The 23,623-nt window shown below is 40.3% G+C and overlaps 6 protein-coding genes across 8 annotated transcripts; 1 reads left to right on the plus strand and 5 right to left on the minus strand.

Annotated features, from left to right (window-relative positions):
- Positions 1 to 28: 28 nt before the first annotated feature.
- LOC122356686 (phenazine biosynthesis-like domain-containing protein) lies at positions 29 to 2,117 on the minus strand. Its single transcript, XM_043255667.1, has 9 exons — positions 1,939 to 2,117; positions 1,725 to 1,821; positions 1,420 to 1,518; positions 1,226 to 1,335; positions 1,097 to 1,126; positions 910 to 998; positions 544 to 719; positions 389 to 451; positions 29 to 236 (listed from the first exon to the last, which is right to left on the minus strand). The coding sequence occupies exons 1-9, from the start codon at positions 2,020 to 2,022 to the stop codon at positions 124 to 126; spliced, it is 861 nt and encodes a 286-aa protein (XP_043111602.1). The 5' UTR covers positions 2,023 to 2,117; the 3' UTR covers positions 29 to 123.
- Positions 2,118 to 2,701: 584 nt separating this feature from the next.
- On the minus strand, positions 2,702 to 5,057 carry LOC122356685 (phenazine biosynthesis-like domain-containing protein). Its single transcript, XM_043255665.1, has 9 exons — positions 4,883 to 5,057; positions 4,681 to 4,777; positions 4,495 to 4,593; positions 4,301 to 4,410; positions 3,991 to 4,020; positions 3,715 to 3,803; positions 3,368 to 3,543; positions 3,106 to 3,168; positions 2,702 to 2,970 (listed from the first exon to the last, which is right to left on the minus strand). The coding sequence occupies exons 1-9, from the start codon at positions 4,964 to 4,966 to the stop codon at positions 2,858 to 2,860; spliced, it is 861 nt and encodes a 286-aa protein (XP_043111600.1). The 5' UTR covers positions 4,967 to 5,057; the 3' UTR covers positions 2,702 to 2,857.
- Positions 5,058 to 5,691: 634 nt separating this feature from the next.
- Positions 5,692 to 7,858, minus strand: LOC122356683 (phenazine biosynthesis-like domain-containing protein). The gene is made up of 9 exons (XM_043255663.1): positions 7,687 to 7,858; positions 7,485 to 7,581; positions 7,299 to 7,397; positions 7,105 to 7,214; positions 6,967 to 6,996; positions 6,794 to 6,882; positions 6,360 to 6,535; positions 6,098 to 6,160; positions 5,692 to 5,962 (listed from the first exon to the last, which is right to left on the minus strand). Exons 1-9 carry the CDS (start codon positions 7,768 to 7,770, stop codon positions 5,850 to 5,852), a joined length of 861 nt encoding a protein of 286 aa, XP_043111598.1. The 5' UTR covers positions 7,771 to 7,858; the 3' UTR covers positions 5,692 to 5,849.
- A 787-nt stretch (positions 7,859 to 8,645) lies between these two features.
- Positions 8,646 to 14,033, minus strand: LOC122356681 (phenazine biosynthesis-like domain-containing protein). The gene is made up of 9 exons (XM_043255662.1): positions 13,852 to 14,033; positions 13,650 to 13,746; positions 13,464 to 13,562; positions 13,271 to 13,380; positions 13,147 to 13,176; positions 12,974 to 13,062; positions 12,545 to 12,720; positions 8,902 to 8,964; positions 8,646 to 8,766 (listed from the first exon to the last, which is right to left on the minus strand). The coding sequence occupies exons 1-9, from the start codon at positions 13,933 to 13,935 to the stop codon at positions 8,654 to 8,656; spliced, it is 861 nt and encodes a 286-aa protein (XP_043111597.1). The 5' UTR covers positions 13,936 to 14,033; the 3' UTR covers positions 8,646 to 8,653.
- A 364-nt stretch (positions 14,034 to 14,397) lies between these two features.
- On the minus strand, positions 14,398 to 18,024 carry LOC122356684 (phenazine biosynthesis-like domain-containing protein). The gene is made up of 9 exons (XM_043255664.1): positions 17,806 to 18,024; positions 16,556 to 16,652; positions 16,370 to 16,468; positions 16,176 to 16,285; positions 16,036 to 16,065; positions 15,863 to 15,951; positions 15,443 to 15,618; positions 14,803 to 14,865; positions 14,398 to 14,667 (listed from the first exon to the last, which is right to left on the minus strand). The coding sequence occupies exons 1-9, from the start codon at positions 17,887 to 17,889 to the stop codon at positions 14,555 to 14,557; spliced, it is 861 nt and encodes a 286-aa protein (XP_043111599.1). The 5' UTR covers positions 17,890 to 18,024; the 3' UTR covers positions 14,398 to 14,554.
- A 682-nt stretch (positions 18,025 to 18,706) lies between these two features.
- Positions 18,707 to 23,416, plus strand: hnrnph3 (heterogeneous nuclear ribonucleoprotein H3 (2H9)). 3 transcript variants are annotated; one of them, XM_043255659.1, is made up of 10 exons: positions 18,707 to 18,848; positions 19,649 to 19,758; positions 19,854 to 20,009; positions 20,322 to 20,465; positions 20,847 to 20,985; positions 21,478 to 21,686; positions 22,164 to 22,369; positions 22,450 to 22,585; positions 22,683 to 22,739; positions 22,859 to 23,416. In XM_043255659.1, exons 2-10 carry the CDS (start codon positions 19,671 to 19,673, stop codon positions 22,930 to 22,932), a joined length of 1,209 nt encoding a protein of 402 aa, XP_043111594.1. In that variant the 5' UTR covers positions 18,707 to 18,848; positions 19,649 to 19,670; the 3' UTR covers positions 22,933 to 23,416. The 3 variants fall into 3 exon arrangements, with proteins under 3 accessions (XP_043111594.1, XP_043111595.1, XP_043111596.1); XM_043255660.1 differs by having other exon boundaries at positions 19,869 to 20,009; XM_043255661.1 differs by lacking the exons at positions 18,707 to 18,848; positions 19,649 to 19,758; positions 19,854 to 20,009; positions 20,847 to 20,985 and having other exon boundaries at positions 20,330 to 20,465.
- Positions 23,417 to 23,623: the final 207 nt, after the last annotated feature.

Here is a 23,623-nt window from a genome sequence, read left to right on the forward strand (position 1 = left end):
GATGACGTAAGTGTGTGATACACAGAAAAGGAGTTTGCAGGTCTTTGTGGATTTTATTAAATGATGCATTACTTTCACATTAATATAAAGAAAAAATAGATTTTTTTATCACATCCACAAGTTTTAGATTTTAATAGTTCCATGCAGAATGATCTGCGCCTGACCGATGATGTCCAGTCGACCATCATTTCTTATCTCCAGCTTTACCTCGCCTCCACGACTGGAGCACTGGTGAGCTACAAAAACAAATATTGCAGCAATGAATGCTTTATTTTGAACAAAGAGCCTAGGTTGTTCGTATTATCAGAACTTAAGTTACTCAACATTTACGCTAACTTCTGTTTTAATGTGTATTCTGTGTATAGGAGAAGGATAAGGAGACGTTTACCTAACATTTTGTTTTTCTTGAGCTTTTCAGACCAGTAGCCAGCAAGGACTGTATGTGCAGACCCTTTTAAAAATGAAGTTGTATTTTGATGCTTTGTTTGCCAGCATTAATGACTTTTTACATGATACACATTTTCAAACAGCTTTTAATCTCACCAGTGACTGGATCTTCAGGGACTCCAACCCATGGGGCGAAGACACGGGAGTAGAAGTCATATCCAGACTGAGTGCTCTCTGCTCCTTTCAGTGTAATGATAAGACTTTTAATCTTACCAGTGGTTTCATTTCTTAGAAGAGCCTCTTCCTCTGGCCTCAGTGACTCAAGTTCAGACCTGCCAACAATTAAGAATTAACACTGGAGAATGAAAGGGGGGAAAGACATTGTAAATAGGTAGTATATGATTTATTTATTTTTTTTCTCTGATTAAATGTTGTCCATTTTTTTTTTTTTTTTTTTTTTTTTTTTTAATTGTACCTCAAATACAATTTGCAATAGAAAGAGAAAAGTCCAGAAGTAACTACCTGTCACATGTGTCAGCAAGACGAACCATCAGTTTCTTTGTGGCTGGACTGTAACACACATCCTGAACGGGTAAATCTCCTACAGCAGCCTAAAATTGACAGAAAAGACCGAATGAAGAAAGGAAAAAAAAATACACTAGTTTCTGCTTGTCATACTAAAAACAGAATTGGCACCTGGCAGTGTTACCTTTAAAAGATCCTTGATTTCATGTTGGTCCTGCAAATAAATCATACAAAACTTAATAAATTCAAACCACTACTTGATTAATCATGAGAGGCTATAGAACAAGCGGTCCATGTTGTGTTTTGGTCATACCTGGGGGTCTGGTTTGTTTAAGGGGAAGTCCATTATTAGAGATTCTTCATGCTGACGCACATAAAGCTCTCCACTCATCGTCTCAAACACCAGTACAGGGTTGATATTTTCTGTGTGATTATTATTATGCCTTTAGAATAGTCAAAGTACATTGTCTTTGGTTAAATAGTAATATAAGAACAAGTGTTTCTTACTTTTCATGTAAAAGAGCACTGCTGCTGAGGCCAGGGTAGCATGTCCACATAGTGGGACCTCATTTGTGGGAGAAAACCAGCGTAACCCAAACCTTGCACCTTTTTTTCAAATACATCAAATCATCACAATGAACAAAGCAAACTTGTATGTATGTATATATATATATATATATATATATATATATATATATATATATATATATATATATATATATATATATATATATATATATATATATATATATTATTTCCAACCACTGTAGATACAAAACAACTGTATAAAAGCAGACATATGTTAACCACACCTGAAGAAAAATCCACAGAATTCCTTTTTGTGATGAAAGCAGTCTCTGATAAATTCATTTCAGCAGCAATGCTCTGATAAAGATCATCTTGCAGCTCCTAAATGCATTACAGAGAAACATTTGATTATATTGCAGAGTGCTAACAAATGAATAACTAGTCTATACATTGTGAAAATAACGTATAGAAGACTGTCTTATGTAGTGTAATACTTACATTCTCTATGAGACATATTGCAGCAGGATTACCTTTAAAAGGCACATTAGTAAAAGCATCAACAGTAAATATTGGAATCTCCATTGATTACAGCTCTTCAGCTCCAGGGCTTTTTGCACCTTTTAAGTATTTATAGAACAGTATTTGAAATCAAGACTTTGACCCCAATGATATTACAGCTCACCTTAAAGGTACAGACGCAGGATTTTAAAAATGCCTTTTTTTCAGACAGGCTGTGATGTAGAAGCATAATGCTAATGCACATATATATATATATATATATATATATATATATATATATATATATATATATATATATATATATATATATATATATGACACTCTGAGAAAGTTTCAGTACCTGCGTCTGCCACATAGCCTAAGAGCATGGACCCTCTATCAAATTTTAAAGCAGGTCCTTCACCTAAAAACAGCTGCTTTTTCCACAATGCTAAGCTAGTTTAGTTGCAACACAAATAACAGCAGCCTAAGAAAGTAAAACATTTTCTTCCCAGAATGGGCCCAAATTTTTGCACAGCCTGTATTTTTATTGTCTTTGAAAATGTAGACTTTGTTATTCAATCTAAATGAAAAGGCAGCTTGTAGCTCTCCGTCAGAGCAGTTGCTGGGATTCCCCTGCATGATGATAAATGACTGATGAGTGATGTTCAGTCAACCATCATCTCTCATCTCTCGTTTCAGTTACTCCCTATGACTGTAGCCCTGATTGGTTGCATCCTCAATTAATATAAGAAAGCCTTACTCTGCCCAGCAGACAATTTTATTCATATTTTGCAATAAAATTAATAAAACATGCAATTTGAATTTTAAAACCAGTTGGGTTTTTTTATTCTATGTTGGCACATACAGTAAGTCCACTAAGTGAGCGAAACATCAGTTTGCAGGGAAAAAAAAAAATCTAGATTTTAAGAGTTCCCCGAAGAACGACTTTTGCTCGACCACTGATGTTGAGTCGACCATCATCCCTGATCTCCAGCCCCAGCTCTCCTCCACGACTGGAGCACTGATATGCTGGGAACACCAATACAGAAGAGATTAGATTATTGTGCATTTTAGGTTTTGGAGAAAACCATTTAATTGAATGCTTCACGTAGACTAGTGTTCTTATCAGTTTTCATTCTTCAGAGCAGGGAAAAAGGCCTTTACCCAACATCTTCTTTTTGTTCAGCTTTTCAGACCAGTAGGCAGCAAGAACTGTATGCGCAGACCCTTTGAGAAATAATTATTAGTTGTTTTAAGCATGAAGCATGTTCGTATTATGTTTAATTATGACTATAATTGTGCATTTCCATTTATAAGCTATTTATTTGAAATCGTGGCTTTATATTCACAAGAGGAGGCTTCTACAGATTTGTCCTCATTTATTATAGGTTGCTGTTTTTTGATAATTGTGATCATATCATCTTACCACAGACTGGATCTTCAAAGATCCCTAACCAAGGAGCAAAGTAACGGGAATAAAAGTCATATCCAGGTTGTGTGTTTGGAGCTCCCTTCATTGTAACAATAACACCTTTAATCTTCCCAGTAGAGTCATTTTTCAATAGAGTTTTTTCTTCAGGCGTCAAAGATGTAAGTTCAGATCTGCCAACAATAAACAGTCAACAACCTAAAAACATTTTTATCTATTTTGTACAAGATTTGCTTCTTTTTCATGACATTTCTCATTTAATTTAATATGCACAAATACAAGACCATTCTTAATGTATTTTCTTCCTGTTATTTTCAGAAATGCCTCTGGATGACCAGAAGTACCTGTCACATGTGTCAGCCAGACGAATCATCAATTTTCTTGTGGTTGGATTGTAGCACACATCCTGAATGGGTACATCTCCTACTACGGCCTGAAAGTGTGCATAAAAGCTTGATTTTTCTTGTCATTTAAAAAAAAAAAAAACTAACACAATGTTAAATTACTTACAACTTACTCAAATAATATGGAAAAAATTAAGCAGCCTTTATAGACTTTGCACACTCCAACACTTCTACACTTTTTGTTTTTGTATACTTTTAAATGTACTCGCAACTTACTTTCAAAAGATCCTTGATTTCATGTTGATCCTGCAAATAAAACACAAATCTCATATACAAAACTACTTGATTAGTCATTAAAGGTTATGAGCTTCATTTTAAGCATCCACAAGGGGCCTAATTTATAAAATGTTGCATAGAAACTATACGAAATTTGATCTTACATTAATTTCTCCGATATGTGTATGTACAATATAAATGTATAAATGACTAGTCATGTATAAATTTGATTTACTCGTACACACACTACGATCAAATCTGTACATATGCATGCTTTATAAATGAGGCCCAAGGTGTGTTTTGGTCATACCTGGGGGTCTGGTTTGTTTAAGGGGAAGTCCATTATTAGAGATTCTTCATGCTGACGCACATAAAGCTCTCCACTCATCGTCTCAAACACCAGTACAGGGTTGATATTTTCTGTGTGATTATTATTATGCCTTTAGAATAGTCAAAGTACATTGTCTTTGGTTAAATAGTAATATAAGAACAAGTGTTTCTTACTTTTCATGTAAAAGAGCACTGCTGCTGAGGCCAGGGTAGCATGTCCACATAGTGGGACCTCATTTGTGGGAGTAAACCAGCGTAACCCAAACCTTGAACCTTTTAAAATATAGAAAAACCAAAAGCATGTTAATCAGAGTTGTCTGAGTATTGCAGTTGTCTACATGCATCTCAGCAGCAGAATACCTGAAGAAAAATCCACAGAATTCCTTTTTGTGATGAAAGCAGTCTCTGATAAATTCATTTCAGCAGCAATGCTCTGATAAAGATCATCTTGCAGCTCCTAAATGCATTACAGAGAAACATTTGATTATATTGCAGAGTAACACATGAATAACTAGTCTATACATTGTGAAGAGAAGACTGTCTTATGTAGTGTAATACTTACATTCTCTATGAGACATATTGCAGCAGGATTACCTTTAAAAGGCACATTAGTAAAAGCATCAACAGTAAATATTGGAATCTCCATTGATTACAGCTCTTCAGCTCTGTTTTTTTCTTCGATGTTTTGAGTATTTTTAGTGCTGTATTTGAGACCGAGGTAGACTTTGACCCTGATGACATAGCAGCTCACTTCAACTTTAAAGGTACAGGCTCAAGATTTAGAAAAGTATTTTTACTGTGATGTGATCCATAAAATAGAGTGGATGAGATAATAATGGAAATTTGTTATTATATAAGAAAAAAAGTTATCAGTGTCTCTGTGTGTCACTGTAGCACCATTTTGGAGAATATCGACTGCATGTAAACTGTATGCTCTTCTGTATCAGCCGCAACACAGGGATACGTTTTCCATGTGTATGTATGCTTTGATTTGAACGGAAACAGTGCATCCTTGTGTCGCGGCTCTCCAAAATGGTGCTACGGAGAAACACAGATGAGATACATTTTTGAATAAAGTTGCTTTTTTTATTTTCTTTGTGAACAAAAAGTATTCATGGCTCATAACATAACATTCAGATTGAACCACTGATGGTAGATGGACTAATCTGACGATGTCTTTTATACTTGGCAGTCAGTGGCACTGTCACAAGCCTTCTAGTTTTCATCCAAAATATCTTATTCTGAGAGAAAAAAAAAAGACATATGTGATTAATGACAATTTTAATTCTGGGGTGGAGTAACCCATTGAGTTCCTCCCTACGACTGTAAAATAGACAATTTGGGGGAAAAAATCCATTTAGATCACCAGACTTTTAAAAGCACATCTTTTTTTATTGTATTTTGGCGCTCAAATAACCACAATTGTCCATTCAATGAACGAAACATCAGTTTGAAGATCGTTAGGGAAAAAAATTTATGTATTTCCATTCAGCTATAAACACATTCAGTGAGAAGGTTTTTCAGGTTGTCTAGATGTTAAGAGTTCCCTGAAGAACGACTTTTGCTCGACCACTGATGTTGAGTCGACCATCATCCCTGATCTCCAGCCCCAGCTCTCCTCCACGACTGGAGCACTGATATGCTGGAAACACCAATACAGAAGAGATTAGATTATTGTGCATTTTAGGTTTTGGAGAAAACCATTTAATTAAATGCTTCATGTAGACTAGTGTTCTTATCAGTTTTCATTCTTCAGAGCAGGGAAAAAGGCCTTTACCCAACATCTTCTTTTTGTTCAGCTTTTCAGACCAGTAGGCAGCAAGAACTGTATGCGCAGACCCTTTGAGAAATAATTATTAGTTGTTTAAAGCATGAAGCATGTTCATATTACGTTTATTATGACTATAAATGAGCATTTCCATTTATAAGCTATTTATTTGTAAATCGTGGCTTTATATTCACAAGAGGAAGCTCCTACAGATTTGTCCTCATTTATTGTAGGTTGCTGTTTTTTGATAATTGTGATCATATCATCTTACCACAGACTGGATCTTCAAGGACCCCTAACCAAGGAGCAAAGTAACGGGAATAAAAGTCATATCCAGGTTGTGTGTTTGGAGCTCCCTTCATTGTAACAATGGCACCGTTCATCTTCCCAGTAGAGTCATTTTTCAACAGAGCTTTTTCTTCAGGCTTCAAAGATGTGAGTTCAGATCTGCCAACAATAAACAGTCAACAACCTCACATGATGATCTAGATACAAAACTTAACTGCCATTTTAGACAATATTACCAGCATACTATTCTTGTCTCCTCGCTGTTGCTTTTTAAAATGTACTTGGCACAAAAAATTAGCTTCTCTCTCTTGAAATGTTTTTAATCTAATCTAATTTAATATGCGCAAATACAAGACCATTCATAATATCGTTTTCTTCCTGTTATTTTCAGAAATGCCTCTGGATGACCAGAAGTACCTGTCACATGTGTCAGCCAGACGAATCACCAGGTTTCTTGTGGTTGGATTGTAGCACACATCCTGAATGGGTACATCTCCTACTACGGCCTGAAAGTGTGCATAAAAGCTTGTTTCTCCTTGTGTCATTTAAAAAAGCTAACATAATGTTAAATTATTAACTGGTTAACTTACTTTCAGAAGACCTTTGATTTCATGTTGATCCTGCAAAGAAAACACACAAAACTCACATTCAATACTACTTGATTAATCATGAAGAGATATATGAGGTTCTTTTGAAGAAAGCATCCACATGTTGTGTTTTGGTCATACCTGGGGGTCTGGTTTGTTTAAGGGGAAGTCCATTATTAGAGATTCTTCATGCTGACGCACATAAAGCTCTCCACTCATCGTCTCAAACACCAGTATAGGGTTGATATTTTCTGTGTGATTATTATTATGCCTTTAGAATAGTCAAAGTACACTGTCTTTGGTTAAATAGTAATATAAGAACAAGTGTTTCTTACTTTTCATGTAAAAGAGCACTGCTGCTGAGGCCAGGGTAGCATGTCCACATAGTGGGACCTCGCATGTGGGAGTAAACCAGCGTAACCCAAACCTCGAACCTTTTAAAATAGAGAAAAACCAAAAGCATGTAAATCAGAGTTGTCTGAGTATTGCAGTTGTCTAAATGCATCTCAGCAGCAGAATACCTGAAGAAAAATCCACAGAATTCCTTTTTGTGATGAAAGCAGTCTCTGATAAATTCATTTCAGCAGCAATGCTCTGATAAAGATCATCTTGCAGCTCCTAAATGCATTACAGAAAAACATTTGATTATATTGCAGAGTAACACATGAATAACTAGTCTATACATTGTGAAGAGAAGACTGTCTTATGTAGTGTAATACTTACATTCTCTATGAGACATATTGCAGCAGGATTACCTTTAAAAGGCACATTAGTAAAAGCATCAACAGTAAATATTGGAATCTCCATTGATTACAGCTCTTCAGCTCTCTGTTTTTTTCTTCGATGTTTTGAGTATTTTTAGTGCTGTATTTGAGACCGAGGTAGACTTTGACCCTGATGACATAGCAGCTCACTTCAACTTTAAAGGTACAGGCTCAAGATTTAGAAAAGTATTTTTACTGTGATGTGATCCATAAAATAGAGTGGATGAGATAATAATGGAAATTTGTTATTATATAAGAAAAAAAGTTATCAGTGTCTCTGTGTGTCACTGTAGCACCATTTTGGAGAATATCGACTGCATGTAAACTGTATGCTCTTCTGTATCAGCCGCAACACAGGGATACGTTTTCCATGTGTATGTATGCTTTGATTTGAACGGAAACAGTGCATCCTTGTGTCATGCTCTCCAAAAATGGTGCTACGGAGAAACACAGATGAGATACATTTTTGAATAAAGTTGCTTTTTTTATTTTCTTTGTGAACAAAAAGTATTCATGGCTCATAACATAACATTCAGATTGAACCACTGATGGTAGATGGACTAATCTGACGATGTCTTTTATACTTGGCAGTCAGTGGCACTGTCACAAGCCTTCTAGTTTTCATCTAAAATATCTTATTCTGAGAGAAAAAAAAGACATAAGTGATTAATGTCAATTTTAATTCTGGGGTGGAGTAACCCTTTGAGTTCCTCCCTATGACTGTAAAATAGACCATTTGTGGGAAAAAATCCATTTAGATCACCAGACTTTTAAAAGCACATCTTTTTTTATTGTATTTTGGCGCTCAAATAACCACAATTGTCCATTCAATGAACGAAACATCAGTTTGAAGATCGTTAGGGAAAAAAATTTATGTATTTCCATTCAGCTATAAACACATTCAGTGAGAAGGTTTTACAGGTTGTCTAGATGTTAAGAGTTCCCCGAAGAACGACTTTTGCTCGACCACTGATGTTGAGTCGACCATCATCCCTGATCTCCAGCCCCAGCTCTCCTCCACGACTGGAGCACTGATATGCTGGAAACACCAATACAGAAGAGATTAGATTATTGTGCATTTTAGGTTTTGGAGAAAACCATTTAATTAAATGCTTCATGTAGACTAGTGTTCTTATCAGTTTTCATTCTTCAGAGCAGGGAAAAAGGCCTTTACCCAACATCTTCTTTTTGTTCAGCTTTTCAGACCAGTAGGCAGCAAGAACTGTATGCGCAGACCCTTTGAGAAATAATTATTAGTTGTTTAAAGCATGAAGCATGTTCATATTATGTTTATTATGACTATAATTGTGCATTTCCATTTATAAGCTATTTATTTGTAAATCGTGGCTTTATATTCACAAGAGGAGGCTTCTACAGATTTGTCCTCATTTATTGTAGGTTGCTGTTTTTTGATAATTGTGATCATTTCAGATTTCACCCCTCCGAGGATCGCCACCTTAACGCGGTGGAGGGGTTTGAGTGCCTGAATGACCCTAGGAGCTAGGTTGTCCGGGGCTATATGCTCCTGGTAGGGTCTCCCAAGGCAAACAGGTCCTAGGTGACAAGCCAGACAAAGAGCGGTCCACCTCACCCTTATGGAGAAAAACCATACTAGAGTCGCAACGTCGCCCGGTATGGCGCAGCCGGGGCCCCGCCATGGAGCCAGGCCTGTGGCTGGGGCCGGCATGCAAGCGCCTGGTGGCCGGGTCTTGCCCCACGGGACCCGGCCGGGCTCAGCCCGAAACAGCGACGTGGGGCCATCTTCCCGTGGGCCCACCACCTGCAGGAGGGACCGTAAGGGGCCGGTGCCTTGTGGTTTGGGTAGCAGTCGAAGGCGGGGACCTCGGCAGTCCAACCCCTGGACTCAGAATCTAGTTCTAGGGACATGGAACGTTACCTCTCTGGGGTGGAAGGAGCCTGAGTTGTTGCGGGAGGTCGAGAGATACCGACTAGATATAGTCGGGCTCACCTCCACGCACTGCTTGGGCTCTGGAACCCATCTCCTCGAAAGGGGCTGGACTCTCCACTACTCTGGTGTTGCCCGCAGTGAGAGGCGGCAGGCTGGTGTGGGCTTGCTCATAGCTCCCCAGCTTAGCCGCCATGTGTTGGAGTTTAACCCGGTGGACAAGAGGGTCGCCTCCCTGCGACTTCGGGTTGGGGGGAGGACTCTCACTGTCATTTGTGCCTACGGGCCGAATGGCAGTGTAGAGTACCCGGCCTTCTTGGAGTCCTTGGGAGGGGTGCTGGAAAGTGCTCCAACCGGGGACTCTGTCGTCCTGCTGGGGGACTTCAACGCTCACGTTGGTAATGCTAGTGACACCTGGAGGGGCGTGATTGGGAGGAACGGCCCCCCCAATCTAAACCTGAGTGGGGTTCTGTTGTTGGAATTCTGTGCTAGTCACGGTCTGTCCATAACGAACACCATGTTCAAGCATAAGGGTGTCCACCAGTACACGTGGCATCAGGACACCCTAGGGTGGAAGTCGATGATCAACTTTGTGGTTGTATCATCCGATCTCCGGCCTCATGTCTTGGACACTCGGGTGAAGAGAGGGGCGGAGCTGTCAACTGATCACCACCTGGTGGTGAGTTGGATCCGTTGGCGGGGGAGGAGGCCAGACAGACTTGGCAGGCCCAAACGCACCGTGAGGGTCTGTTGGGAACGTTTGGCAGAGACCCCTGTCAGGGAGATCTTCAACTCCCGCCTCCGGCAGAGCTTAGACCGGATCCCGAGGGAGGCTGGAGACATTGAGTCTGAGTAGACCACGTTCTCTACCTCTTTGGTCGACGCAGCCGTCCGGCGCTGTGGCCGTAAAGTCTCCGGTGCATGTCGTGGCGGCAATCCCCGAACCCGATGGTGGACATCGGAAGTAAGGGATGCCGTCAAGCTGAAGAAGGAGTCCTATCGGGCCTGGTTGGCTCATGGGACTCCTGAGGCAGCTGACAGGTACCGGTGGGCCAAGCGGACCGCTAGCCGGGTGGTTGTGCAGGCAAAAACTCGGGTCTGGGAGGAGTTCGGGGAGGCCATGGAGAATGACTATCGGACGGCCTCAAAGAGGTTCTGGCAAACCGTCAGACGCCTCAGAAAAGGGAAGCAGTGCCCTGCCAACACCATATACAGTGCTGGTGGGAACCTGCTAACCTCGACTGGGGATATTGTCGGGCGGTGGAAGGAATGCTTTGAGGACCTCCTCAATCCCGCCAACTCGTCTTCCACTGAGGGAGCAGAGGCCGGGGACCTGGGTGGGGACTCGACCATCACCCTGGCTGAGGTCACTGAGGTTGTTGAGAAGCTCCTCGGTGGCAAGGCACCAGGTGTGGACGAGATCCGCCCGGAGTACCTCAGGTCTCTGGATGTTGTAGGGCTGTCTTGGCTGACATGCCTCTGCAGCATCGCATGGACGCGGGGGACAGTGCCTCTGGACTGGCAGACCGGGGTGGTGGTTCCTCTTTTTAAGAAGGGGGACCGGAGGGTGTGCACCAACTATAGGGGGATCACACTTCTCAGCCTCCCTGGGAAAGTCTATGCCAGGGTACTGGAGAATAGAATGCGTCCTATAGTTGAACCTCAGCTTCAAGAGGAACAATGCGGGTTTCGTCCTGGACGTGGAACACTGGACCAGCTCTATACCCTCTTCAGGATGCTGGAGGGTTCCTGGGAGTTTGCCCAACCAGTCCACATGTGTTTTGTGGATTTGGAGAAGGCATTCGACCAGGTTCCTCGTAGTGTCCTGTGGGGGGTGCTCTGGGAATATGGGGTAAGGGGCCCTTTGCTAAGGGCTGTCCGATCCCTGTGTGATCAGAGCAGGAGCTCGGTTCGCATTGCCGACATTAAGTCAGACTTGTTCCCAGTGCATGTTGGACTCCGACAGGGCTGCCCTTTGTCACCGGTCCTGTTCATTATTTTTATGGACAGGATTTCTAGGCGCAGCCGGGGGCCGGAGGGGGTCTGGTTTGGAGACCACAGAATAGCTTCTCTGCTTTTTGCTGATGATGTTGTTCTGTTGGCTGCATCTGGCCAAGACCTACAGTGTGCGCTGGGGCGGTTTGCAGCTGAGTGTGAAGCGGCTGGGATGAGAATCAGCACCTCTAAGTCTGAGGCCATGGTTCTCAGTCGGACAAGGGTGGCTTGACCCCTTCAGGTTGGTGGGGAGTTCCTGCCTCAGGTGGAGGAGTTTAAGTATCTTGGGGTCTTGTTCACGAGTGAGGGAAGGATGGAACGAGAGATCGACAGACGAATCGGTGCAGCTTCTGCAGTAATGCGGTCGCTGTACTGGTCTGTCATGGTGAAGAAGGAGCTGAGCCGCAAGGCGAAGCTCTCGATTTACCGGTCGATCTTCGTTCCTACTCTCACCTATGGTCATGAGCTTTGGGTCATGACCGAAAGGACGAGATCCCAGATACAAGCGGCCGAAATGAGTTTCCTCCGTAGGGTGGCTGGGCGCTCCCTTAGAGATAGGGTGAGGAGTTCAGTCACTCGGGAGGAGCTCGGAATAGACCCGCTGCTCCTCCACATCGAGAGAGGCCAGCTGAGGTGGCTTGGGCATCTGTTCCGGATGCCTCTCGGACACCTCCCAAGGGAGGTTTTCCGGGCATGTCCCACCGGGAGGAGGCCCCGGGGAAGACCTAGGACACGCTGGAGGAAATATGTCTCTCGGCTGGCCTGGGAGCGCCTCGGTGTTCCCCCGGAAGAGCTGGAGGAAGTGTCTGGGGAGAGGGGAGTCTGGGCGTCCCTGCTTAGACTGTTGCCCCCGCGACCCGGCCCCGGATAAGCGGAGGAAGAAGAAGAAGAAGAAGAAGTGATCATTTCATCTTACCACAGACTGGATCTTCAAGGACCCCTAACCAAGGAGCAAAGTAACGGGAATAAAAGTCATATCCAGGTTGTGTGTTTGGAGCTCCCTTCATTGTAACAATGGCACCGTTCATCTTCCCAGTAGAGTCATTTTTCAACAGAGCTTTTTCTTCAGGCTTCAAAGATGTGAGTTCAGATCTGCCAACAATAAACAGTCAACAACCTCACATGATGATCTAGATACAAAACTTAACTGCCATTTTAGACAATATTACCAACATACTATTCTTGTCTCTTCGCTGTTGCTTTTTAAAATGTACTTGGCACAAAAAATTAGCTTCTCTCTCTTGAAATGTTTTTAATCTAATTTAATATGCGCAAATACAAGACCATTCACAATATCGTTTTCTTCCTGTTATTTTCAGAAATGCCTCTGGATGACCAGAAGTACCTGTCACATGTGTCAGCCAGACGAATCACCAGGTTTCTTGTGGTTGGATTGTAGCACACATCCTGAATGGGTACATCTCCTACTATGGCCTGAAAGTGTGCATAAAAGCTTGTTTCTCCTTGTGTCATTTAAAAAAGCTAACATAATGTTAAATTATTAACTGGTTAACTTACTTTCAAAAGATCTTTGATTTCATGTTGATCCTGCAAAGAAAACACACAAAACTCACATACAAAACTACTTGATTAATCATGAGAGGCTATAGAACAAGCGGTCCATGTTGTGTTTTGGTCATACCTGGGGGTCTGGTTTGTTTAAGGGGAAGTCCATTATTAGAGATTCTTCATGCTGACGCACATAAAGCTCTCCACTCATCGTCTCAAACACCAGTACAGGGTTGATATTTTCTGTGTGATGATTTTGTGTTTTTAGAAGAGTCACGGTCCAGTGTCTTTGGTTAAATAGTAATATAAGAACAAGTGTTTCTTACTTTTCATGTAAAAGAGCACTGCTGCTGAGGCCAGGGTAGCATGTCCACATAGTGGGACCTCGCATGTGGGAGTAAACCAGCGTAACCCAAACCTTGAACCTTTTAAAATAGAGAAAAACCAAAAGCATGTAAATCAGAGTTGTCTGAGTATTGCAGTTGTCTACATGCATCTCAGCAGCAGAATACCTGAAGAAAAATCCACAGAATTCCTTTTTGTGATGAAAGCAGTATCTGATAAATTCATTTCAGCAGCAATGCTCTGATAAAGATCATCTTGCAGCTCCTAAATGCATTACAGAGAAACATTTGATTATATTGCAGAGTAACACATGAATAACTAGTCTATACATTGTGAAGAGAAGACTGTCATATGTAGTGTAATACTTACATTCTCTATGAGACATATTGCAGCAGGATTACCTTTAAAAGGCACATTAGTAAAAGCATCAACAGTAAATATTGGAATCTCCATTGATTACAGCTCTTCAGCTCTCTGGTTTTTTTCTTCGATGTTTTGAGTATTTTTAGTGCTGTATTTGAGACCGAGGTAGACTTTGACCCTGATGACATAGCAGCTCACTTCAACTTTAAAGGTACAGGCTCAAGATTTAGAAAAGTCTTTTTACTGTGATGTGATCCGTAAAATAGAGGGGATGAGATAATAATGGTATTTTATTTAAAAAAAAAAAAAAAAAAAATCATCATCATCTGTCACTGTAGCACCATTTTGGAGAATATCCACTGCATGTAAACTGTGCATGCTCTTATGTGTCCGCTGTGTCAGACGTTTTCTATGTGTATTTCTATGTATTTATGCTTTGATTTGAACAGAAACAGTGCATCCTTGTGTCGTGGCTGACACAGAAGAGCATACCTATGACTGTAAATGTTTTTAATATAATGCAATAAAATGTTTAAAACATTTAGATTGGCAGACTTTTAAAAGAAAACATTTTTAATGTATTTCGGCAGGCAAATAACTACATTTGTCCATTCAGTGAATGAAACATCAGTTTGCAAATCTTTAAGAAATAAAATGGCCTTTTCCATTCAGCTATAAACACATTCAGTGAGAAGGTTTTTCAGGTTGTCTAGATGTTAAGAGTTCCCTGAAGAACGACTTTTGCTCGACCACTGATGTTGAGTCGACCATCATCCCTGATCTCCAGCCCCAGCTCTCCTCCACGACTGGAGCACTGATATGCTGGAAACACCAATACAGAAGAGATTAGATTATTGTGCATTTTAGGTTTTGGAGAAAACCATTTAATTAAATGCTTCATGTAGACTAGTGTTCTTATCAGTTTTCATTCTTCGGAGCAGGGAAAAAGGCCTTTACCCAACATCTTCTTTTTGTTCAGCTTTTCAGACCAGTAGGCAGCAAGAACTGTATGCGCAGACCCTTTGAGAAATAATTATTAGTTGTTTAAAGCATAAAATAAAGTCATATAGTGGATTTTACTAATACTGATAGCTAGGCAGCACACAGGCTAATACCGATTAATCATCTGACAGTTCTTAAAAATGGATATGGAATGAAAACTTAAAATAGTGCTGTACTATTTAAAAAAAAAAAAGAAACAGTACTGCGCTATACTAGACGATGTTGAAATTAACAACCTTCTTTAAATATCTTCACACAAAGGCCATAGAATTGAAATTACATGCATATATTGTATGTATACTGTCACACTTTCACTTTCACTATTTTGCCAATAGCTGATAGTTTTAGCCAGGGATGTCTTTAGCTGATGCAAAGCAGGTGCGAGGTAGGGAGCTGCCCTTTAGTTCAAGCAAACAGCTATTTGTGCCAAATAACTGACAAATCATACATCAGTCAACCTCTAAGAATTGTGCATTATCATTTTATAATGTATTTGAATTCATGGCTTTATATTTTACGCGAGGAAGCTTCCACAGATTTGTCCTCATTTATTGTAGGTTGCTGTTTTTTGATAATTGTGATCATTTCATCTTACCACAGACTGGATCTTCAAGGACCCCTACCCACGGAGAAAAGTAACGGGAATAAAAGTCATATCCAGGTTGTGTGTTTGGAGCTCCCTTCATTGTAACAATGGCACCGTTCATCTTCCCAGTAGAGTCATTTTTCAACAGAGCTTTTGCTTCAGGCTTCAAAGATGTGAGTTCAGATCTGCCAACAATAAACATTTTATGAAATAAACAAACAAAATAAACTGCCATTTCGCATAATATTACCAACATACTATTAATTCTTGCATGCTTAGATGTTGCTTTAAAAATTCTCTGTTTTTGCTTTGAGTAAATCGTTTCTTGACATTGATTCATCTCATTTAATATCCACAAATACAATCCAATGCTCAATATCATTTTCTTCCTTGTTATATTTACTATAGACTCTGGATGACCAGAAGTACCTGTCACATGTGTCAGCCAGACGAATCACCAGGTTTCTTGTGGTTGGATTGTAGCACACATCCTGAATGGGTACATCTCCTACTACGGCCTGAAAGTGTGCATAAAAGCTTGTTTCTCCTTGTGTCATTTAAAAAAGCTAACATAATGTTAAATTATTAACTGGTTAACTTACTTTCAGAAGACCTTTGATTTCATGTTGATCCTGCAAAGAAAACACACAAAACTCACATACAAAACTACTTGATTAATCATGAAGAGATATATGAGGTTTTTTTTTGAAGAAAGCATCCACATGTTGTGTTTTGGTCATACCTGGGGGTCTGGTTTGTTTAAGGGGAAGTCCATTATTAGAGATTCTTCATGCTGACGCACATAAAGCTCTCCACTCATCGTCTCAAACACCAGTACAGGGTTGATATTTTCTGTGTGATTATTATTATGCCTTTAGAATAGTCAAAGTACATTGTCTTTGGTTAAATAGTAATATAAGAACAAGTGTTTCTTACTTTTCATGTAAAAGAGCACTGCTGCTGAGGCCAGGGTAGCATGTCCACATAGCGGCATCTCGCATGTGGGAGTAAACCAGCGTAACCCAAACCTCGAACCTTTTAAAATAGAGAAAAACCAAAAGCATGTAAATCAGAGTTGTCTGAGTATTGCAGTTGTCTACATGCATCTCAGCAGCAGAATACCTGAAGAAAAATCCACAGAATTCCTTTTTGTGATGAAAGCAGTCTCTGATAAATTCATTTCAGCAGCAATGCTCTGATAAAGATCATCTTGCAGCTCCTAAATGCATTACAGAGAAACATTTCATATTCTGATCTTTAAAGCTGCTAACATGTTTAAATTAGTGCTGTCGACTGATCACAGTAGCTCGCTGAATGCATGTTATATTATGCCATACAAGTCTTAATACCCAAGTATCCCTTTAAGATACTTTGGATGAAAACCTGTAGACTTGCGACTGTCCCATTGACTGCCAAACAATTGCGTCAAGGTCCAGAACAGTATCATCAGGATATCTGCCATCGGTAGTTCAACGGTAACATTATGAAGCCACCAAAATACATTTTGTATAAAAAGAAAACAAAAATAACCACTTTATATAACAATTCAGCACTACAACATCACTGTATCACCATTTTGGCCGTTCTGCGTCAACCATAATGCAAGGACTGTATGTGTATTCTTATTTTTACCGTGTATCCTTGCATTTTGAAGGTGAAAACTGTTTGACAGTCAATAGGACAGTTTTCATCCAATATGTCTGACATGGGGGTAAGTTGATAATGACAAAATCTTCATTTTGGCATAGAGCAACCCTTTAAAATAAAAAATCTGTGTCAAGGTCACCCCGTAGGTAATGTTAATTAATTTTAGCTCATTAGTACCACGTTTTGGCTATAATGGCCTTCCATACAAGACTATGGTCTCTGCAGAGTAAAAGTGGACGTTTTCAAACTGCTGCATGTTTCTAAATCATGCAATGAAAACGATACCCCTTCCCTGACCCCACCTCTTAACATAACTGTCACTATGACGTAGACCAATCAGGTAATGCCTCTCTGTTTTGGCTTCACCCCCTGGTCTGGTAACTCCCATTACTTTCTTGCAGAGACCTATACTTGTGGGGAGCACAACTCTTTACCTTTTCTGGCATGCTTCAGGTCCTAAAGTCTGTAATGACCTGAAGAGCTGAATTGGGTGTGTTAGCTGAGGGGGACAGTGCTGGGATGCTCCAAGAAAGTTTTGAAAACCGCTGCATATCAGAGACATGTTCTTTAATCTGACTCATGTACAAGAAATACTATCATACATGTTTTGAGGCAGTTGAAATAATAAAAGTATTGCATGCATTAATGTGCTAATTTTGACAGCACTAGTTTAAACAATCAGAAACTAAAAAGCATAAAACTGTCTTGTGCAGTGTAATACTTACATTCTCTATAAGACATACTGCAGCAGGATTACCTTTGAATGGTAAATTACTAAAAGAATCAACAGTAAATATCGGAATCTCCATTGCTTCTACTCTAGAATAAAACAGCTGTAACAAGTTTAGCGTGACATTTAGCAAGTCACAGTCCAGTGCTGCTTCGAGGCTTGCTGAAACTGACCCGGTAGTGTAACCCCCCTTTTTAAAGTTACAGGCAGCACCTAATTATACATATAATTACACAAATTAATTACATGTAATTACATGCTGATATTTATTTATGTATTGGTTACGCTTAATTTTAATGTGTCCTTGTTACAGTGTAATTATATATTAATCAACTACATGTACTTGCTATATATGCTTAGGGTTAGGTGTAGGGATAGTTGCTTGTAATTATGCATAATTTATTGCTATTATAATAGAATGAACATATAACCTGTGACAAGGACACTTTATAATAAAGCGTTACCTTTAGAAATACGAATTCAAATTAAAATGTATGCACACAATAAGTGCATCGCATCAAACGATTCATTAAAACGTTAGTAGCCTAATTAAACAGCACTTGCTGATCTGTATTCGTATTGATGCATTGTTGATTTTTTTTTTCCACTGTCAGTGTCAGCACAGTCTAAAACTGGAAAAATGATTCCTTCATGACTGTTGTTATTTAGGAGGAAAAATCAAAGTGAGAGCTCTAATTAGCTTTACTGGCCTTCACAGTCTTCCCACAGCTGTGCTTGTTTACAGAGCTGCAGATAGTCTCCCGCGGTAACACACACGGCCCTTTTATGTGTCTGGAGCGTTCGAACGCGACACATTGCAGACTTATACAGGATTAAGTATAAGCCTAGTGACTACGATTGAAGACTCTTCAGTGATGCATGCGCCACATGCGCTCGGAGCCTCGGCTCACACGTCAGACCGATCGGTGCGCCTGCAGCGAGGTCAGTGTCCTCTGACAGGCCGCGTTCTCGCGAGACTTCGACACTCCGGACCACCGGACTATCGTTCAGGGTTACCTGAGAGGACGGCGCTTGACGGTGAGAAGCTATTCGCTATTCTCGTGCATATTTCTTCATCTCGAACTTTTCGTGTATAAGTTGGTCGTTTGCACGCAACGGCGACTATATTTTGTTTACTTTGTATTGCGGAAGTGCTGGTTTTGGTCCCAGAAACTGTCAACTTGTCGGTCGTTGAGTACTGTCAGAAGAATATCTCGCTAATGTTACGGTCGTTGTGTATAAAGTTGATCAGTTGCGGTTCTCGGCTGTGCTTTGTTTGACATGCATGACCGAACTGTTTTCGGAATGTTATATATAACGTGTGCCATGTTAGCTTGGTCTCAAGTTTAAAACCCTCCCGTATTTCGACCTACCGGTAGTGGCTGTCTAGCTAATAACTTAAAATGACGTTATGTGAGGCTCAAACTGATTCAAGGTGGTCAGTATTACGAACTGCACTAAAACATGTTGCGTTTGTGTGCAATGCCATTGTTGTTTGTGTCTTCCTCTCTTGAAGGAATCCAACGGCTCTTGACAACATGGCTGTGTCTCAAAACATAATGACTTGCCTGCCTAGACAGCATTTTTGGGGCGTCATACGTACGTACCAAACGCTGTCGAAATGCCCAGGAATTATTTGATACTGCCTATTTATACTGCCAACGCTGTCAGTGCAGAGAAAACACGAATACAAACTATTTGGATCGAGTTAAGAGTATTGACTAATTAGCTCAATGCTGTCTAGGTAGGCAGTTACTGGTTTCGACACACTGCCAGGGTTGTCGAGACGGAACTATTTTGATCGAGTTTAGATTACATCACATTAACTTGTTTTTCAGATACAGTCCTGTCAAGGTAAACATGTCTCATAATGATGAAGGATACGTGGTACGGATCCGTGGTTTACCCTGGTCATGCACACAAGAGGAAGTGGCTTCCTTCTTCTCTGGTAATGCAAACTGAAAGCATCTTTTGCAGCGCTCTACGCGAGCGCACAGAAAAAGAGCTGCAGCTGTGATTTTCCTTTTTTCCCCCCACTTACAGATTGTGACATTGTAGGGAAAGTGAACGGGGTGTGTTTTACCTTCTCCAAAGAGGGAAGGCCGAGTGGAGAGGCGTTTGTGGAGCTGAAGACATCGGAGGACTTCAAAAAGGCTTTGGCAAAAGATCGTAAATACATGGGTCATCGTTACATCGAAGGTACCTTCCAGTACACAGTGTAGGAAATTCAGTCACAATGGTATTTGAAGCAATGATTCACCCAGAAATCATTTACTCACCTTCCACTTGTTCCAAAACCAGTGTGAGGTTTGTCTTCTATTGAACACAAAAGATAAAAATTATTTTTAAAAATGTTGGTAACGAAACAGTTGACTTCCTATACTGCATATACTAAGGTGACTGTTTTGTGCCGACTTAAATAGTACAAAAGTTAAAGCAGTTGACGTGTTAGTGCATTTGTTTGTTAAAATGGTATAATAGTTGATTGTCTGTTTTTTGACTCTTCCACAGTGTTCAAGTCAAACCGTAGTGAGATGGATTGGGTGCTGAAACGCTCCGGTCCCACGGACTACGACAGCAGCAGCGGTTGCATGTTGCGTCTAAGAGGACTGCCGTTTGGCTGCAGTAAAGAAGAAATTGTACAGTTCTTTTCAGGTACACCTATTGTTTCACTTTAACACCTCCTAGACTTGCAGATATAGCTAGGACATCCTTTTAAAAAGATCTGAAAATAGTGTTTTTCGGTTTGCATTTCTCGAATCATGTCAGTTCTTCCTTTTTTTGTTTAGTTTATATAGTTAGTCACAGATTATTAAGCATGTTTTGGTTATATTTAACGTTATATATCACCAGCATCACATAATTGATTGATTTTAATTTCATGGATTTATCCTTTGTGGTTTGCTCTAGGGTTTTTGTCTGACATAGGGAATGATTTAGGGGCTCGATTGGGGGGGGATGTATTTTCTGCAGATGAGAATGTTGCGGCTCTTTAACATGTCTCCCCATGTGGGGTTATTTGTCCTTGGGTTAAAGGGTTGAAAATCGTGCCAAATGGGATAACATTGCCGATGGACTACCAGGGGAGGAGCACAGGGGAAGCCTTCGTGCAGTTTGCCTCAAAGGAGATAGCAGAAAAGGCTCTGGGGAAACACAAGGAAAGAATAGGGCACAGGTGGGGCCGGCAAGACTGGGCTGGGGGCTAATGCTATCTCTAAATGTGGGGTGGGGGGGTCATGCATCTTTCTGCTCTGGAAAAAGATGGTATGATCTTGACATTACACTTGAAATGTTTAATTTGACATCACACTGTGTCATGAGGGGACAAAAACTAGGCAGAAATATAATTTCATAATGTCGTTGGGCAAAAAACCACGGAAGCAAAGGAGCCTTTTAATTAACAGGCACTTTACAGTATTTTAAGATTCTGTCACTGTCTGAAATTAGCCTTTGGATACAGCAAAATTTTTATGACTGGGCAGAATTTCAGACACTTACTACTTCTCCCTCTGGTCAATAACCGACAATAAACTGTCAGTTATTGTGATGCCATAATGAATTTTGTCAGTGGGCCCCAATTACTGTCTTCCCTGAAATCTTCCTCATTGCTGTAAAACATTCAGCAGCCTGTGAGTTCATTAACATGTTGCATTTCCAATAAACTCAGGTACATAGAGATATTCAAAAGCAGCCGAAATGAAATGCGTGCATACTACGAGGTCCCCCGGAGGATGATGGGACAGAGGCCTAGTCCGTATGACAGACCCATGATGGGACGCGGGGGCTTCTTTGGGCCCGGGCCTGGAAGGGGAAGTGCTGCCCTGGACCAGATGCGCAGCGGAGGCGGTTACAGCAGCGGAGGCAGTTACAACAGCGGTATGCTGCTTTAACAGTGCTTTGTAACTTCACTAACCTCTCACTGGGTTCGAGTTAAGAAGATGAACAGCTAATGGCTACGTTCGCTGCCAGTCAAAATTTTGTACTTTTAATCTGTAAAAAGCGCATTACATTCATCAAAAGAGACCGGTTATGAAGACATGTATAATGCAATACAAGATTTATATCTTTTAATAAATGCTGATTTTATCAAATAATCATTACAATGTATAAGACAGTCCACAAAAGAAAAATATGTATTAAAATGAATATTTCTTGAGCAGCAAATCAGCATATTAGAATGATTTCTGGCTGCTAAAAATGTCAAAATATCGCTGCTTTTTGCTGTATTTTTGATCAAATAAATGCAGCTTTGGTGAGTATACCTTCAAAAAGAAATAAAATCTTACCGATCACAAAGTTCTTTCACTAACAGGAAGTAATGTAAAAAAAATGATTGATTTGTCTCTCCATAAGGTTATGGTGGGTTTGACAACTACAATGGCTTTAACAACTACTGCTTTGGTAACGGCATGTTTGAGGAGCGCGTGCGCGATGATCGAGGAAGAGGAAGAATGGGTGGTCATGGCTACAGCAGCGAATCAAACTCAGGCTTTCACAGTGGCCATTTTGTGCACATGAGGGGCCTTCCCTTCCGCGCTACAGAGGCAGATATCGCACATGTAAGAAACACCAATTTTGCCATTTCATGCGCATACATTCTTCCAATATTCTTACAGTGAAGTATAATTGCTCTTTTCAGTTCTTTGCCCCTTTAATCCCTGTGAGGGTGCACATTGATGTAGGACCTAATGGAAAGTCTACAGGAGAGGCAGACGTTGAGTTCGGATCTCACGAAGACGCTGTATCTGCCATGTCAAAAGACAAGAACCATATGCGTAAGCTGTCTCCAAACCTCTGTCTTATTCAAACCGTACCACCGTTGTTTTCAATATCGCATTCATCCCCGCACTTTTTTCTTTTCCTTCTCTGCAGAACATCGTTACATTGAGCTTTTCCTGAATTCAACTTCAAGTGGGCCGTCCGAAATGGGTTAGTATGACTGCGTGGAGATTGTTATGTAATAGTTTTGTTGAAGTATAAGGAGAAGAAGGTGCAAAGACAACATTCAAATCTAAGTCTTTTGTTTTGGGGGCATGAAAACATTGCAGGCCGCGGAGGAGGTTTCTATGGCAACTCTGGTGGGATGGGCTCTCGAGGAAGTGGACTAAGGGGGATGTATTGAGGATGCTTACAAATCATGCACTTTTTTAACCCAAAGTTGGAACTTCCAGCTTGGAAGGTTTTTTATATGAATATGTTTTCACATGTTCCTATGAAATATGCCCAAACTATTTTCCTGGCTTGAAGAAAATGAGATCTAAATTCATCTATATCTAATATATATATATACATATATATCTAATATATATATATTTGAGCTGTTGCATATAGATTGACCGGCTACTGTACATTTTGCTTAATGAATTTTATATGACATTCTGTGTTAAAGTCGAACTAAAGATATGTGCTTTGTATGTATTTTGACTCAGAACTGAGTATGAATAGCTTGAAGCCCAAGTTGCGTGTGTGAAATTGCACTTTTATTTTCTTTCCCAAAGCAATAACATCTTTTTGGATGTTTACCTGTTTTTGCTGCTTAAAATTTCTAATTGAAACCTGTGAAATTTACACACCTATGGAATAAAACCTTTTATTGATATATTTTATTTTTGACCTAAGAATGTTCATTGAAGACAAATGTAATACAAAGAATAAAGTGTGATATCTTGCTTTTGGTCAAAGCTAGATGAAACGTGGCATCAGTCCATTTATATATGATGTTTTTAATACACGCAAATATTTGTGTAGCCTTGAGTTTTGTTCATTACCATTTAAAACTTAAATGTTTTGGTGGCATTTAATCAAAATACTAT

Source organism: Puntigrus tetrazona, chromosome 13 (assembly GCF_018831695.1).
Source record: "Puntigrus tetrazona isolate hp1 chromosome 13, ASM1883169v1, whole genome shotgun sequence".
Lineage (NCBI taxonomy): Eukaryota > Metazoa > Chordata > Actinopteri > Cypriniformes > Cyprinidae > Puntigrus > Puntigrus tetrazona.

Coding starts and splice junctions, on each gene's coding strand:
- LOC122356683 (XM_043255663.1), bottom strand. CDS start 7,770: ATGGAGATTCCAATATTTACTGTTGATGCTTTTACTAATGTGCCTTTT. Junction 7,398..7,484: donor TTCTGTGGATTTTTCTTCAG/GTATTCTGCTGC, acceptor CTATTTTAAAAG/GTTCGAGGTTTGGGTTACGC. Junction 6,161..6,359: donor CCTTGAAGATCCAGTCTGTG/GTAAGATGATAT, acceptor TATTTCTCAAAG/GGTCTGCGCATACAGTTCTT.
- LOC122356681 (XM_043255662.1), bottom strand. CDS start 13,935: ATGGAGATTCCAATATTTACTGTTGATGCTTTTACTAATGTGCCTTTT. Junction 8,965..12,544: donor CCTTGAAGATCCAGTCTGTG/GTAAGATGAAAT, acceptor TATTTCTCAAAG/GGTCTGCGCATACAGTTCTT. Junction 8,767..8,901: donor GAACAAAAAGAAGATGTTGG/GTAAAGGCCTTT, acceptor TGGTGTTTCCAG/CATATCAGTGCTCCAGTCGT.
- hnrnph3 (XM_043255659.1), top strand. CDS start 19,671: ATGTCTCATAATGATGAAGGATACGTGGTACGGATCCGTGGTTTACCC. Junction 22,586..22,682: donor AAAAGACAAGAACCATATGC/GTAAGCTGTCTC, acceptor CCTTCTCTGCAG/AACATCGTTACATTGAGCTT. Junction 22,740..22,858: donor AAGTGGGCCGTCCGAAATGG/GTTAGTATGACT, acceptor AAAACATTGCAG/GCCGCGGAGGAGGTTTCTAT.
- LOC122356686 (XM_043255667.1), bottom strand. CDS start 2,022: ATGGAGATTCCAATATTTACTGTTGATGCTTTTACTAATGTGCCTTTT. Junction 1,336..1,419: donor AGTGCTCTTTTACATGAAAA/GTAAGAAACACT, acceptor ATAATCACACAG/AAAATATCAACCCTGTACTG. Junction 237..388: donor CAAGAAAAACAAAATGTTAG/GTAAACGTCTCC, acceptor TTGTTTTTGTAG/CTCACCAGTGCTCCAGTCGT.
- LOC122356684 (XM_043255664.1), bottom strand. CDS start 17,889: ATGGAGATTCCGATATTTACTGTTGATTCTTTTAGTAATTTACCATTC. Junction 15,619..15,862: donor CTGGCTGACACATGTGACAG/GTACTTCTGGTC, acceptor TATTGTTGGCAG/ATCTGAACTCACATCTTTGA. Junction 14,668..14,802: donor GAACAAAAAGAAGATGTTGG/GTAAAGGCCTTT, acceptor TGGTGTTTCCAG/CATATCAGTGCTCCAGTCGT.
- LOC122356685 (XM_043255665.1), bottom strand. CDS start 4,966: ATGGAGATTCCAATATTTACTGTTGATGCTTTTACTAATGTGCCTTTT. Junction 3,804..3,990: donor AAATCAAGGATCTTTTGAAA/GTAAGTTGCGAG, acceptor GCACACTTTCAG/GCCGTAGTAGGAGATGTACC. Junction 3,169..3,367: donor CTTTGAAGATCCAGTCTGTG/GTAAGATGATAT, acceptor TATTTCTCAAAG/GGTCTGCGCATACAGTTCTT.